The 12,187-nt window shown below is 34.8% G+C and overlaps 1 protein-coding gene across 2 annotated transcripts in view; it reads left to right on the forward strand.

Annotated features, from left to right (window-relative positions):
- LOC141844946 (alpha-mannosidase At3g26720-like) overlaps positions 1-12,187 on the forward strand; it is an 81,611-nt gene that overhangs the window by 15,040 nt on the left and 54,384 nt on the right. For both annotated transcript variants that reach the window (XM_074732928.1, XM_074732929.1), the window contains 2 exons: positions 1,690-1,755; positions 1,839-1,895. In XM_074732928.1, the coding sequence (XP_074589029.1) occupies positions 1,690-1,755; positions 1,839-1,895 (123 nt within the window). The remainder of the gene's footprint in view (positions 1-1,689; positions 1,756-1,838; positions 1,896-12,187) is intronic.

The raw sequence follows: 12,187 nt of genomic DNA on the forward strand, positions 1-12,187 counted from the left end.
TCAAATACGGAATCGGACCGTAAGTCTTCTCCGGATCGCTTGTCTCCTCCCTTCGACTAGTATTGTAGCGGAGACACGACATGTGACTTAGGGAAGTCATCTCGAGGAGATCTTGACGTGGATACGAGTAGAGGCAATCTTGTTCAAAGTTGCTAGTTAATACCGTTTCTGCTCCACATCATCCAAAAGCTATAAAGTTGTTTGTCTTATTTACGATTATGTTTGCATGTGTATATTTCCTTAGATAAATTTTGTGTAGTTAGTAATAAAATTATTTATTACGCTTCCGCTGCTATGTTTTGTGAAATATAAAATTTTAAATTACGCATGTAGAAACTCAACAGGAAGTGTTGTTGCAAGCTAGGGTACAAATCCCTAATTGAAACGAAATGGTGCCAGTGCATGCTTTCCATGTGGATAAATAATGCGGGTGGCATCAATTAGGAGGGAGAGGAGGAGGAGAAGATAGTGGAAGGAAGAGCTGGTGCTGCTTACAGGAGTTTGGCTAATGTTTGGTGTCTTGATCAAGCTGTAGGAGGAAAGTTAAGATGGATGAAATCTCACATGAAGCTAGAGGAAAAGAATCCATCTTGTGTTTTGCCTACAGGCTTTTATTATAACCCGATTTCGACTCGTCGAGCACATCTTGATGTCTAGGGGCATCTGAAACTTGTGAGTTATCTCTGCAGCACACAAGACAATAGAGAATAGAGGTGAAATTCGAGCTATCTCTGCCCAATCCCATGTTTGTAGTCCATTTCCTATGCATGCAGAAGAAAATTAGTGAATCGAAGACTGTCGTGTCTTGTATAACAGACTGTTTTGATCATTTTATAGTTATTTGAAACAAGACTCTTAAATAATTTATAATGTTGGTATTATTCCTCTTAATGCATACATGTCATCTGCAAAGTATTGTGAAACTAAGAATGCTTTTGCTGCTCATGTCACATATTGTAGATGGAATGCCATAGATTTGCTTACCAAGATCTGCATAATTTTGATGAAATTTTTCTTCAACGTTTGTACAGAAGGAGTATGATTATAATTGACTTTTAGTGTCGATTTTTCTCACAAGCGAAGTCCATGCAAACATGAGGGATACAAATAAATTTAGGATCTTAACCATTAGGTCTTAAGACTCATAACCTTCATATGTTATATGTTCTTTACTAGTGTGTTCTGGGCTAATGGAAGACTACCTGATATATCAGGCAGCTCGTGATCATTTGATCTTCATCATCTTTGGTTGTCCATGCTAGTAATTTAGTAAGGCTTTGCATGGCCTGAGCCCTCAGTCAGTCATTTCTGAAGAGGATTTATTTACCAGGATCATCTAATCACGTTGTGCCTTTTGGAATGTTAAACCTTCACTTAACATGGCCATTTCTTTGTTCCAATCCACTCCAATCAACCCAAATTCAGAAGCTCAGGTTACTTTTTTTCCCAGATCCATTTTTGAGGTTTACATATGCTGAGACTTATAGGTTTGCAGATGATGCTTGCATGAAATATGTGTATTTTATGATGAATTTTAATTTCCTTCAATTGATATGAATTTGTGGTCAAAAGTAGAACATTCCATTTTCATGGTGATTGTTGTTCCCTTTTATTTTAAGGCGATGCATTTACACTTTTTTTCTTCTTTTCCTTAGATGCTAATTTATGAATTTAATCATTGTTTTATAGTGCCCCCTTCTTAACATAAGTTACTGTCCTGCATCTGAGTCAGAAATAAAGGATGGAAGGAGCTTGGTGAGTTAGTTTGATTTGGTATATTTCTTTCAAACTGAGAAAGTATATCATATACATGAACTTGTAAAACTGTAATCATATAGGTTGTTCTTGTCTATAACTCTCTTGGTTGGAGAAGGGAGGACATCATCCGAATACCTGTAAGAATAGTTCCTTTAGTTGCTTCTATGGTTTTTGTTTATTGATTTGCATGTACTAAAACAGTTCACTTGGTGAACATTCTCTTTCAATTCTAAACATTTTAATCCAAGCACTTTTGATAATTGATATAACAAGGAATGTCTTATCTGCTGATTTCATTGCTGATCTACTATTTTCGTGTTTCCTTCATAATACTTTTTTTTTGCTATATTTATTTTAGGCAATTAGCAAAGATGGGGTAACTATACGTCTAATGATGTGGCACCATGTCAAAAGGAAGAAAGGAGCATTAGAGGTTAAATTGAATAAATATTGAACTAGCACTTTAGGTGTCCCAATCGGATTATATTATTTAGAACCCACTCCCAAAACAATGGCATACTAAAATAAAAGGACCCACTCACAAAACAATAGTAGGATAGTTGTGCGGAATTAAATACTTCATCTATGGACATCATAACACGTTTTTGCAATTTAAACTATATATCAATTTTCTTCAAAACACAAAATCAACATGTGAGGATCATATATACGATATTTCTAGGGATGACAACAAGATGTATTTTTTTGGACACTCATGATTATCTAACTTGTTTAAACTATTTAAGATAGATTTGGATTAAGTAGTATATACCTATGGTAGATATAAGAAGAGTATGAATTTAATGGCTCAAGTAATGAATACCTGAATAAAAAGGGAAGCTCGGTACATGAAACTCTTGTCAATGTAGGGTCCCGAGGAAGGGTTTATCATACACAACCATACTTTACATTGCAAGAGATCGTTTTCGTGACTCGAACCCTTGACTACAAAGTCACATGCCAACAATTTTACCGTTGCGTCAAGACTCCCCTTCAATGAATACCCAATAGAATTAATTAATTTAAGAATATTATATATATATATATATATATATATATATTTTTTGTTACACATTCAAGTTAGATTGATTATTTTTTACAGATACCCTCTAGTACTCATTTGATCTAGAATGGATAACCATCTTGACATTATGAGATTTTGAATGAAAATAGTAAATAACCCATGTTTGACAAATATAAGATAGGTGAGGACTAGATATCTTAAATTGATATAGATATGGATATGAAAATTTCAAAGTATATGTTTACTCTTTTAACTTCTTTGTCTTCTCTCTTTCCTTCCATTTATCTCCTTTGACTTCCAATTCATCTTTGAGACACCATACATTAGAACCTTGACATGATGTTGGAACAATATATTGTTCCTGTCAAAGTTTGAAACTCTGACACAAATCGAAAATTTGAACCTTGGTTGATACTCCTTGAATGAACAGGTTGTTAATGGTTAGGGTATCCAACCTTAACCTTGCATACCAAGATGTTGTGTCATGGACTGACATTTGTCTCTAATATGTCACAAGCATTATTTCTACTATGATATATTGAATTGAATCATTCAAGATATTACAAATGTGTACATATAAATAAGTCATAAGCAAATTTTTTTGATGATGTATTTGAAGGGCAATATTCCATGGAGTTTGTTAGTAATTGATAATGAATGATGAAGCTAGAATTGATCTTGTCTACAAAATCAATTCTACTAGATTGGAACTAAGAATTGATATATAAGACAAAGTAAAAAGGAGGACTTGCTCAAATTTTGATAAGTGATCTATAAGACCAATGTAAAAAAGGAGGGCTTGTTCAAATATTGATAAGTCTATAAATACATATTTTAATAAATAAATTCAATACAATAATTCAATGATTTCATTCTTTTACAATTGCTTACATGATCTCAATGTCATTCTAGTGTTTCTCTTTCCCATGTATTTTTAGTTGGAGGGGAGGTAACAAGATAACTATGGCCTCCCCTCCCTCAACCAACATTTTTCTACTTCCCATTTCTTTTGGCATCTCATTGATCTTTGATCTTATTATCATCTCAACCAATCTATTGCTCTCCATGTCTCCTCACCTAAAACTCATTATCACTAAGTGAAAGATTTCGAGGCTCGACAATCCTAACCAACGCTTTAACTCACCTTTTGCCATTGTTAGCACCATCATCTTTGATATGACATGAACATTTGCCATCATATTGATGGCTCCACCATTTCCTACTAGCGGTCCCACCATCTTTATTAGTGCTTTGTCATTGTAACCCTTTGTTTTTGATCCTGACTGCCATTTCTACATTAATCAATGCTTTAGACTTGCTATTTGATCCTTGCCGATCATCTATTAAGATGCACATCTTTTGATGATTCTTTGGTAGTTATCATGTGACACACAAATCATTCGTGGATTATATGGATCATTTGAATTGGCATTAGGTGGTAATTCAAAGTACACATTATATCTTGTTATCTTAAAATTTGTAATGATCATCTTGTTGTGTTAGGTGTATAATTTTATCATCTTTCTTAATCTAATCTAGAAATTTCTAGTGGTTACCAAAGCATTATTTTCCCCCAAACTTTTGTAGCAGTTTCAAAGGCTAGGTAGAGCAATGCCTCATTGATTGACAAGGTTTTTATAGATGACTCAACTATTGAACTAGCTCGTCTCATCAGCAACTCCAGTTCTATTTGAGTTGAAATCGACCTTGATTTCCCTTTTTGAAGATTTGATGAAATATTAATTATTCGAAGAGTGTCAATCATTTGCTTACCATGGGTCTCCCTTTGGTTTACTTATTCACTATCTATTTTAGAATCTTGACTGTTGGTGCAAGGAGCACTAGTCTACCTCCAGAGTTTCGATGTTTGGTAATATATCTAGGTCTGATCAGTTTGACCAAGAGTTAATCCAAACAAGACATGATGTTTGGATATGAGTGAAGTCGAGTTAGGTCAAAGTTGACTATAAGTCTAGCGAGAAGTCCTAATTAGTTGGACCGGACAAGAAGTTCTAGTTAGTTCGACCAAGCAAAAAATCCTAGTTAGAGGCTAGGCAGAAGAAGGCTAGACAGGGAAAGTCCTGGTTGTAAGCTGGGCAAGAAGACCTGGTGAGTGAAGCTGGGCAAGAAGACCTGGTGAGTGAAGTTGGGCAGGAAGTTCTAATTGGAGGTTAGGCAAGGGAAAATTTAAGTAGGTTAAGGGTGATTGGATGTTTAACAAGTGGAAAATCTACCTAGTGACTAGACCTAACTGGAGGTTAGGCAAAGGAGAAATCCAAGCAGGTCAAGGGTGACCGGATGTTTGGCAGGTGGAAAGTCTACCTAGTGACTAGTCCTAATTGGAAGTTAGATATGGGTGAGCCTAATAGGTTAAACATACAGGTTAAGACTTAGGTAAGCTTCGTAGGTCAGACAGACTATAGATAGACTTAGGTTGCTTGTTTGTATGCTTATCTTGTAGGAGCCAGAAGTTGGAAGTAAGACTAAAGAAGCATAAGAGGAGCAAATAGAAACAGCCGAGCCAAGCCTGGAAGTCAACTCAGGTCAAACCTAGTTAAACTGGTTCTGAGCGCTCGGATCATACTCCGGGTGCCCCTGTATGGTCTAGGTGCCTGGATTAGGTGGAATTGACATTGATAAAGATCGACGGAACCGGATCAAATCGGATCGGTTCGGGGCACCCAGAAGAGTCTTTATAAGAGTCTTAACGTGCACCACAAGGAGCAACCCTAACTCTCCTAATTCTTTATCCTGTTGTACTGTCGTACGCAAATGACATCCTACTAGTACAACCGGGGAAGCTGCAGGAAGGGTGCGTTGCGCTCAAGGACTTCCAGAGTGGTTACATGGGTGGTTTCTCTATATTAAGTCTTATTGTCTTGTAATTCATTTCTATTATTTGATTGAACTGTAATACGAGTTTCTCCACCTCCGAAAAAAATTCTGGAAAGGAGACAATTAGTGGATGAATGCCTTCCCGTGCATAAGCATTGGACGTATTAATCCTGCGAGGTTAGGAATTAAGTAAAATTCTGCGAGTCCTCTATTTTATTTTCTAATATCCGCTGCTAGCTGTTTGATAGAATAAACGAACAATGAGTGCTATTCACCCCCCTCTTTAGGATGCACCGGTCCTACATTGACCCTGTATTGTGTGATATCTCCTATTTGTTTCTTAGCTTTTGAATTGTTTACTTGTGGATTTTTTTTCCCATCACATATTTGTTTCTAGTTAATGATCTCGGCACACTTCCTAATATTGGAACAATTTAAGAAATTATAAGTTTTATAAATTTTAAAGTTTTTATGATCTTATAAGAATTTGCTTCTTGTTTAGGAGAAAAAGTCATTTTAGGAAATATATTATTTATTGCCAAGATTTTGGGGAATGTTGTTTATTACTAAGTTTGTAAGAGGATGAACTACTCATAGGGCCTACAAAAGAATTTGCAATCCCTTCCTTGAGCAATCTCCATTAAAAGCAAAGCTCTAGCTGAATTTTCCTCATGCTCATCTCAATAGAGATGTAGGATATCACTCTTATGTTAGATAATTAAGGGTTTGTCCTTCCTTTATCCTACAACTCCTTAATCTATTGTTAAAAGCATAGCTCCAGCTGAATTTTCAAAAATGTTTTGAAAATTTATTTTAAAATTGTTTTGAAAAATTACTTTGAAAATTTTTGAAAATATTTTCGAAAGTTTCAAAATGACTTAGAAAATTTTTAAAAATCAAATTTCAAAATAACTGTGAAAAATTTTGATAATTAATTTTTGAAAATAATTTTGATTTTTTAAAATTTATTTTCAAAATGACTTTGAAAATTTTCAAAAATTGGTTTTCAAAAAAGAGAATGCAATTTGAATTTGATCTATGATGCGTGTTGAAGGGGATTTGTGAATAATTTTTCATAGTATTTCTTTTGGTCTTGTCTTGATGTGTCAAAGGGGAGAAGCTACATGAAGTTTAAAGTTACTTTTGAGTTTAAAGTTAAACAATGCTTTTGAAAATAAAAAGGGAAAAGAAAAAGGGAAGAATCACATTATTTTAAAGTCATTGTTTGTCTTTATTATTTGTATCTCTAATTTTAAATGGGTTACCAAATATCTAAATGGGGAGATTATTGGTGCAAGCAATACCAATTGATCAAACTAGTATTTTGATGTATGACAGAGTTTAAAATTAGACATTTGATGTGTAGGATCTATTTCGTCGCTAAGAGGGTGAATAGCGAAATTGTCTTTTCGTCGTTTCTTTTTTTTTTCTATCAAAGTTAGTAACGTAATGGAATAAAAAAGTAAAGATAACACGAGAAAGAACTCACATTTTTAACGTGATTTGACAAACCCCGGGGCCCCTACTCCACTTATGTCTCAACGTGAGCACTAGTGATTTCTCTTTTCGGAAACCTTCTAGAGGCGGAGAAATCTCATACAAGTTTTGTAAGGCATATTCATAATAATAAAAAGAAAAAGAAATTAAGAGCATAAACATATAAATGAAACAAACTTGTTGTGAAACGGTTGAAAACTCTGAGTGCCACGACACTTCTCCTAATGTTGTTCAGACCACATGAGCGAAGTTCAGAGTACTTTTTGAGCACTTAAACGAAGATGAAACAAACTTAAGGTTAACAGATAGTAAACTAAAGTTCTCACTTAGTTAACTGATCTATAAGTGAGGTATTTTACCAACTTGTCAGGGAAAGAGAAGTGTTGGTTACTCAAACATACTTATATATATAATCTATGTTGTTCAGATTAACTTTGTGGTGTAGGAAAAATAGACTTCTAGGCGACCGGATAAGATTTTTTGATCGACCGGACAAACGATTGGGCTATTGCAAGTTAGGTTCAAGTGATTAGATGTTCAGATGAGATAGAACTCGGTCACATGTTGACGTGGTAGAGGATAAACCTCAATCAACTAATGCGATAGAAGATAGAATTTGATTGGCTATGACTACATTTGGACGACTGTAAGTTGATTGAGCGACTAGACAAATTTAATACTTGAGAAAGCTGAGCTAGATAATATTGTATGTATTTTGTCCAACTATATTACATATTATATACATGAGTATGAGTAGTGGTTGAAATCTATTAAGCTGAAAATGTGACCTATTTCTTGTTGGTGCAATCAAGCCTAGTTTTAACTTGGTCCTAATAGACCAAGGTTTGTTATTTGATGTTTAAACAACAATATATTTGTTGTTTAGATATGTTAAGTAGGTCAAGGTTTACTTGATATTGGATGAAGTCTAAATAGCTTAAGGTTGACTAAATATTTGGCATTGGAGAAGTCCAACGTGGAGTTTTAAATGGCAAGTTCAACAGGTCGGCAAGTGGAAAATGTAATAGGTGTTGGCAATCAGAGAAGTTCAACACGGACTTGGAAGTAAAAGTCTAGGCACTAGATGCTTGGTAAGTGATGAAGTTTCGGAGGTCAAGGCATGGAGGAAATCATTGATCTGAGGCTGAACAAGTGGAAGACCTGATGAGTTAGGATTATTGGCAGTAGATACAAATGATGAGTCTTGGAGAAATGATCTCTAGGTATTGAAAATTTATCCAAGTTGCCTTGTACTAGGTAGACGAGAAAGATCCAGAGACGTGGTCTCTTGGCATGATGAGGATTCAACATTAGAGTGACCAGAATTAGTGTATCAATTGATTGATGGTTGAGTCGATTGGGTAATCGACTTAAACAAGAATGATAACGAACAAAATCTTTCTAGTTGCGTAATAGTAGACTTAGCAGTCAACTGATGCATGGTCAATTGACTGATAGTCAACTCATACTACATGTGAAAAGCAAGAAAAGAGTCATTGATAAAAAAAACTACACAACAATGGTTGGCTAAAAGATATCAGTCAATTGATGGGTGCAAATCAGTCGATTGATAGGTAGTGCATCTTGGGTTAAAATAACTCTTTAAGATAAAATAATTAGCAAATTTCAAGAAATTAAAATCTCATGACATTTCTTATAGGATATTACACATCCTAGACCCTTTAATGAGTGACATTATCTATTCATTTACATTGATGATACTTAGTTCATTAGAAACTTAAAGTTTCAAGTTTTTGATACATAGTATCAAAATGACTTTTTAATAATGCAAAATTTATGAAACTAATTTTCCCTAATGACAAATGAGTTAAGCAACTATGGTGTCAAATTTCATAATTTTTCGACGAATTTATGAAGTTGGACTGAAAAAATTGAATTAGTTATGAATTTTTTCTGAAGTTGGCACTGACAAATCATGATATTTTTATGAAAATAGACATCAGTCGACTGATGCAGATAGCAGTCGACTGATGCCCCTGTTTTCATATTCATGTTGAATTTTCAATGGATTTTGATTCCATCTTGCCACTTATTAGTAGAAATTACTTGGTTCTTTGTTCATCAATATGCTCAAACTTATAATCCTTATTGTTGGTGCTTGAACAAAGAAGAAGTAAGGGTTAAGGGGGAGAAAGTAACAACGCTCATCATAATTGCTCCCTTTTGCAAATCTGTTTACTTACTCATATTTACTCTGTTGATTTTTACTGCTTTTTGATGTATGTCAAAAAGGGGGAGAATGAAATGGTAAAGTTAGGCTTTCATGATTATTCATGGTTATTCATTCATGCTTAGTATTTATGCTTATTAATGCTGGATTAACTCTGATTAGAGCATGATTATTGAAGGTATCTATTGTGATATTATACATGTTGTATTAAAGACCTAACTTAAATGATTTTTGTCAAACATCAAAAAGGGGGAGATTGTTGGGGCAATTTTGCCCCAAGTGATTTGGATTTTGATGTTTGACTGAATCAGTTTAAGTTAGGCAATGTTGGTGATCTAACGTGTGTGAATTGAGTTCACAGGAAAGTCCAGGAATGAAGTCTTGGCAAAAGGTGAAGTCCCGGAGGCGCGGCCTCTTGGCAAAGGTGAAGTCCCGGAGGCGAGGCCTCTTGGCAAAGGATGAAGTCCCGGAGGCGCGGCCTCTTGGCAAAGGAAGACTTAGCACGACGAAGCTGAGGGAAACGTCTCAAGCTAGTGCAAGGAAGGGCACGAGGCTTGTGGAAGGCGTTTGAAGGCTTGTGTCAAGGCTAAGGGCTGAAGAAGAAGCTGAAAAGGGAGTTTCAGCTTTTTCAGTCGACTGACAATTTCATCAGTCGACTGACAATTTCATCAGTCGACTGACAATTTCACCAGTCGACTGACTGACCAGTCGACTGACAATTTCACCAGTCGACTGATGATTGACCAGAAGCATACCGAAGCGCACAGAAAGATCAGTCGAGTAAGCAGTCGACTGGGAAGTCGACTGGTCGAGTGAGCAGTCGACTGGTAGACTACCGTTGGGTGACAACTGGTCAATTAAATGCGAATTAAAGAGCCGTTGGAAGCCCATCAGTCGACTGGCCCTTGGAGCAGTCGACTGATGTCCAGAATCTTATAAAAACGCAGTTTGACGATTGGAGAAGGAGCAATTCATTCTTCTATATTCTTGCACGAACTCCAATCACTGTAAACCTGATTCCTCTTCCTCTAAACTTCACTATCAATCTTGTACAAGGAAGAGATCGATTTGTAAAGGTTTCTCCGCCTTCAAAGTGCTCTTTGAAAAGGAGAAGTTTCATAGTGGAAAGATCGTGTGGTGTGTGTGGATCCTTGGACTAGTCACCTCGTTGAGGTGGATACCAAGTAAATAACCGGGTTAGCGTTTGATCTTTGTATTTTATTATTATTATTTTGCTTCCGCTAACAATCTTGCAGAGAAAGATCGAAAAACGCTATTCACCCCCCTCTAGCGAACGCCTCGATCCTAACAATGTCAATAGTTGACTCATCGCAAGGTATGAAAAACTCCACAAAGGAAATTGAGCAAGGAAATCTAAAGCTTCAGTTTAATCATGATGGGAAATTAAGTTTCTATTTCAACAAAAAAAGTTTGGTATGATAATGTTACCCTCATTTTGAAAATTTTCTTCTCCATATTCAATTTTTTTATCTTCATCTTTGGTGGGTTTAAATTGCAATGCTATGATTAAACATGCATACTTATGAGTCCTCAACTATTTTTTTTGCCAAGTGCGTATATCTATATTTTTAGCTGATGTTGTCACCTGATCTGAATATGCTATTTTTTAAGGTCAAAACTTCTATAGAACAGACATACAGTTATTATGTTGGAAATAATGGAAGTGATATTGATCCTCAGGTATTTAAATGATTAAATTTATAATTATATATTTTCCTATGACACGTGGACATATCAGCTAAGCTAACCATTCAGTTTTCTTCATTGATGTAGGCCTCTGGTGCATATGTATTTGCAAATGGTAAATTTCCTATAGAATCAGATAAGGTAAAACATTTTCTTTACCTAGAATGTCTTTTCCATCGTATTATGATTATTATCCCATTGTATTAATTATTTTATTCCCCTTCATCGTTGTTTTATGTTTCAAAAGATATCTACATAAATCACAATCATATAGGCTTACGGGCTTCTGTAATAAGGGTCCATAATGACTCCTTTATGGTTGTGAGGATGGTGCAAGGAAAAGAAAATTCTAGTTTTTAATGTTCAAGTCGTGTCTATGTTTTATATAAATCAGTAGCATACTTTATAGATTGGTTATAGTAATATGCAAAATTTCCTTTTATACTTGCATTGTGATATGTTAATCACTTGATGATATATGACATGTGCTTTACGATATGATCAAATTTTTGTGGAATTATATATTTTTAGGTTTACTAATTAAAATATAGTAATGGATGTTATTTTCTCTTGATTACTTAGATTGATTAATTTAATATATTGCATTTAGATGTAAACTTATAATACATTTTGTAGCATGTGATATTGCCTTTTGTGGTCATTGATAGATTTTTTAAATTTATTTGTAGCATGTAAATTTTAATTATTTATTTATTGAGTATGGATTGCAAATGTATTATGCATTGGCTTAACCTCATGCTCCCTTTTCAATTATATATTTATATATTTTAAAATCTGGTTAATTAGTTAATAATGATTCTTTAGGTTCCTTTGACAATCATAGAAGGGCCGTTGCTACATGAAGTACATCAACAGATAAATTCATGGATACATCAGGTGATGATATTCCTTAATTACTTGTAGTCTCACTGAAGGTGCATCGATCCTCTAATATTTGTGTACAGTTGGTTTCATTTAGTGGGGTAGTAGTTTATATTCTTATTATTTTCACAACTGATTGTCTTATTAGCTTAGTTGTTGAAGGTCAGGAAAACTTAACTTTGATTACTCTTTTTGAAGTTAAATGATACGTCTTGAGTTATCATGATTAGGGAAATTATTCCTCATGAAATCCCTAAGTAGCATGCTTTATCTTTATATATATATCATAACAA

The sequence above is a fragment of the Curcuma longa genome, chromosome 14, assembly GCF_044706935.1.
Source record: "Curcuma longa cultivar G26 ecotype Majalengka, Jawa Barat chromosome 14, ITB_CL_G26_1.1, whole genome shotgun sequence".
Taxonomy (NCBI): domain Eukaryota; kingdom Viridiplantae; phylum Streptophyta; class Magnoliopsida; order Zingiberales; family Zingiberaceae; genus Curcuma; species Curcuma longa.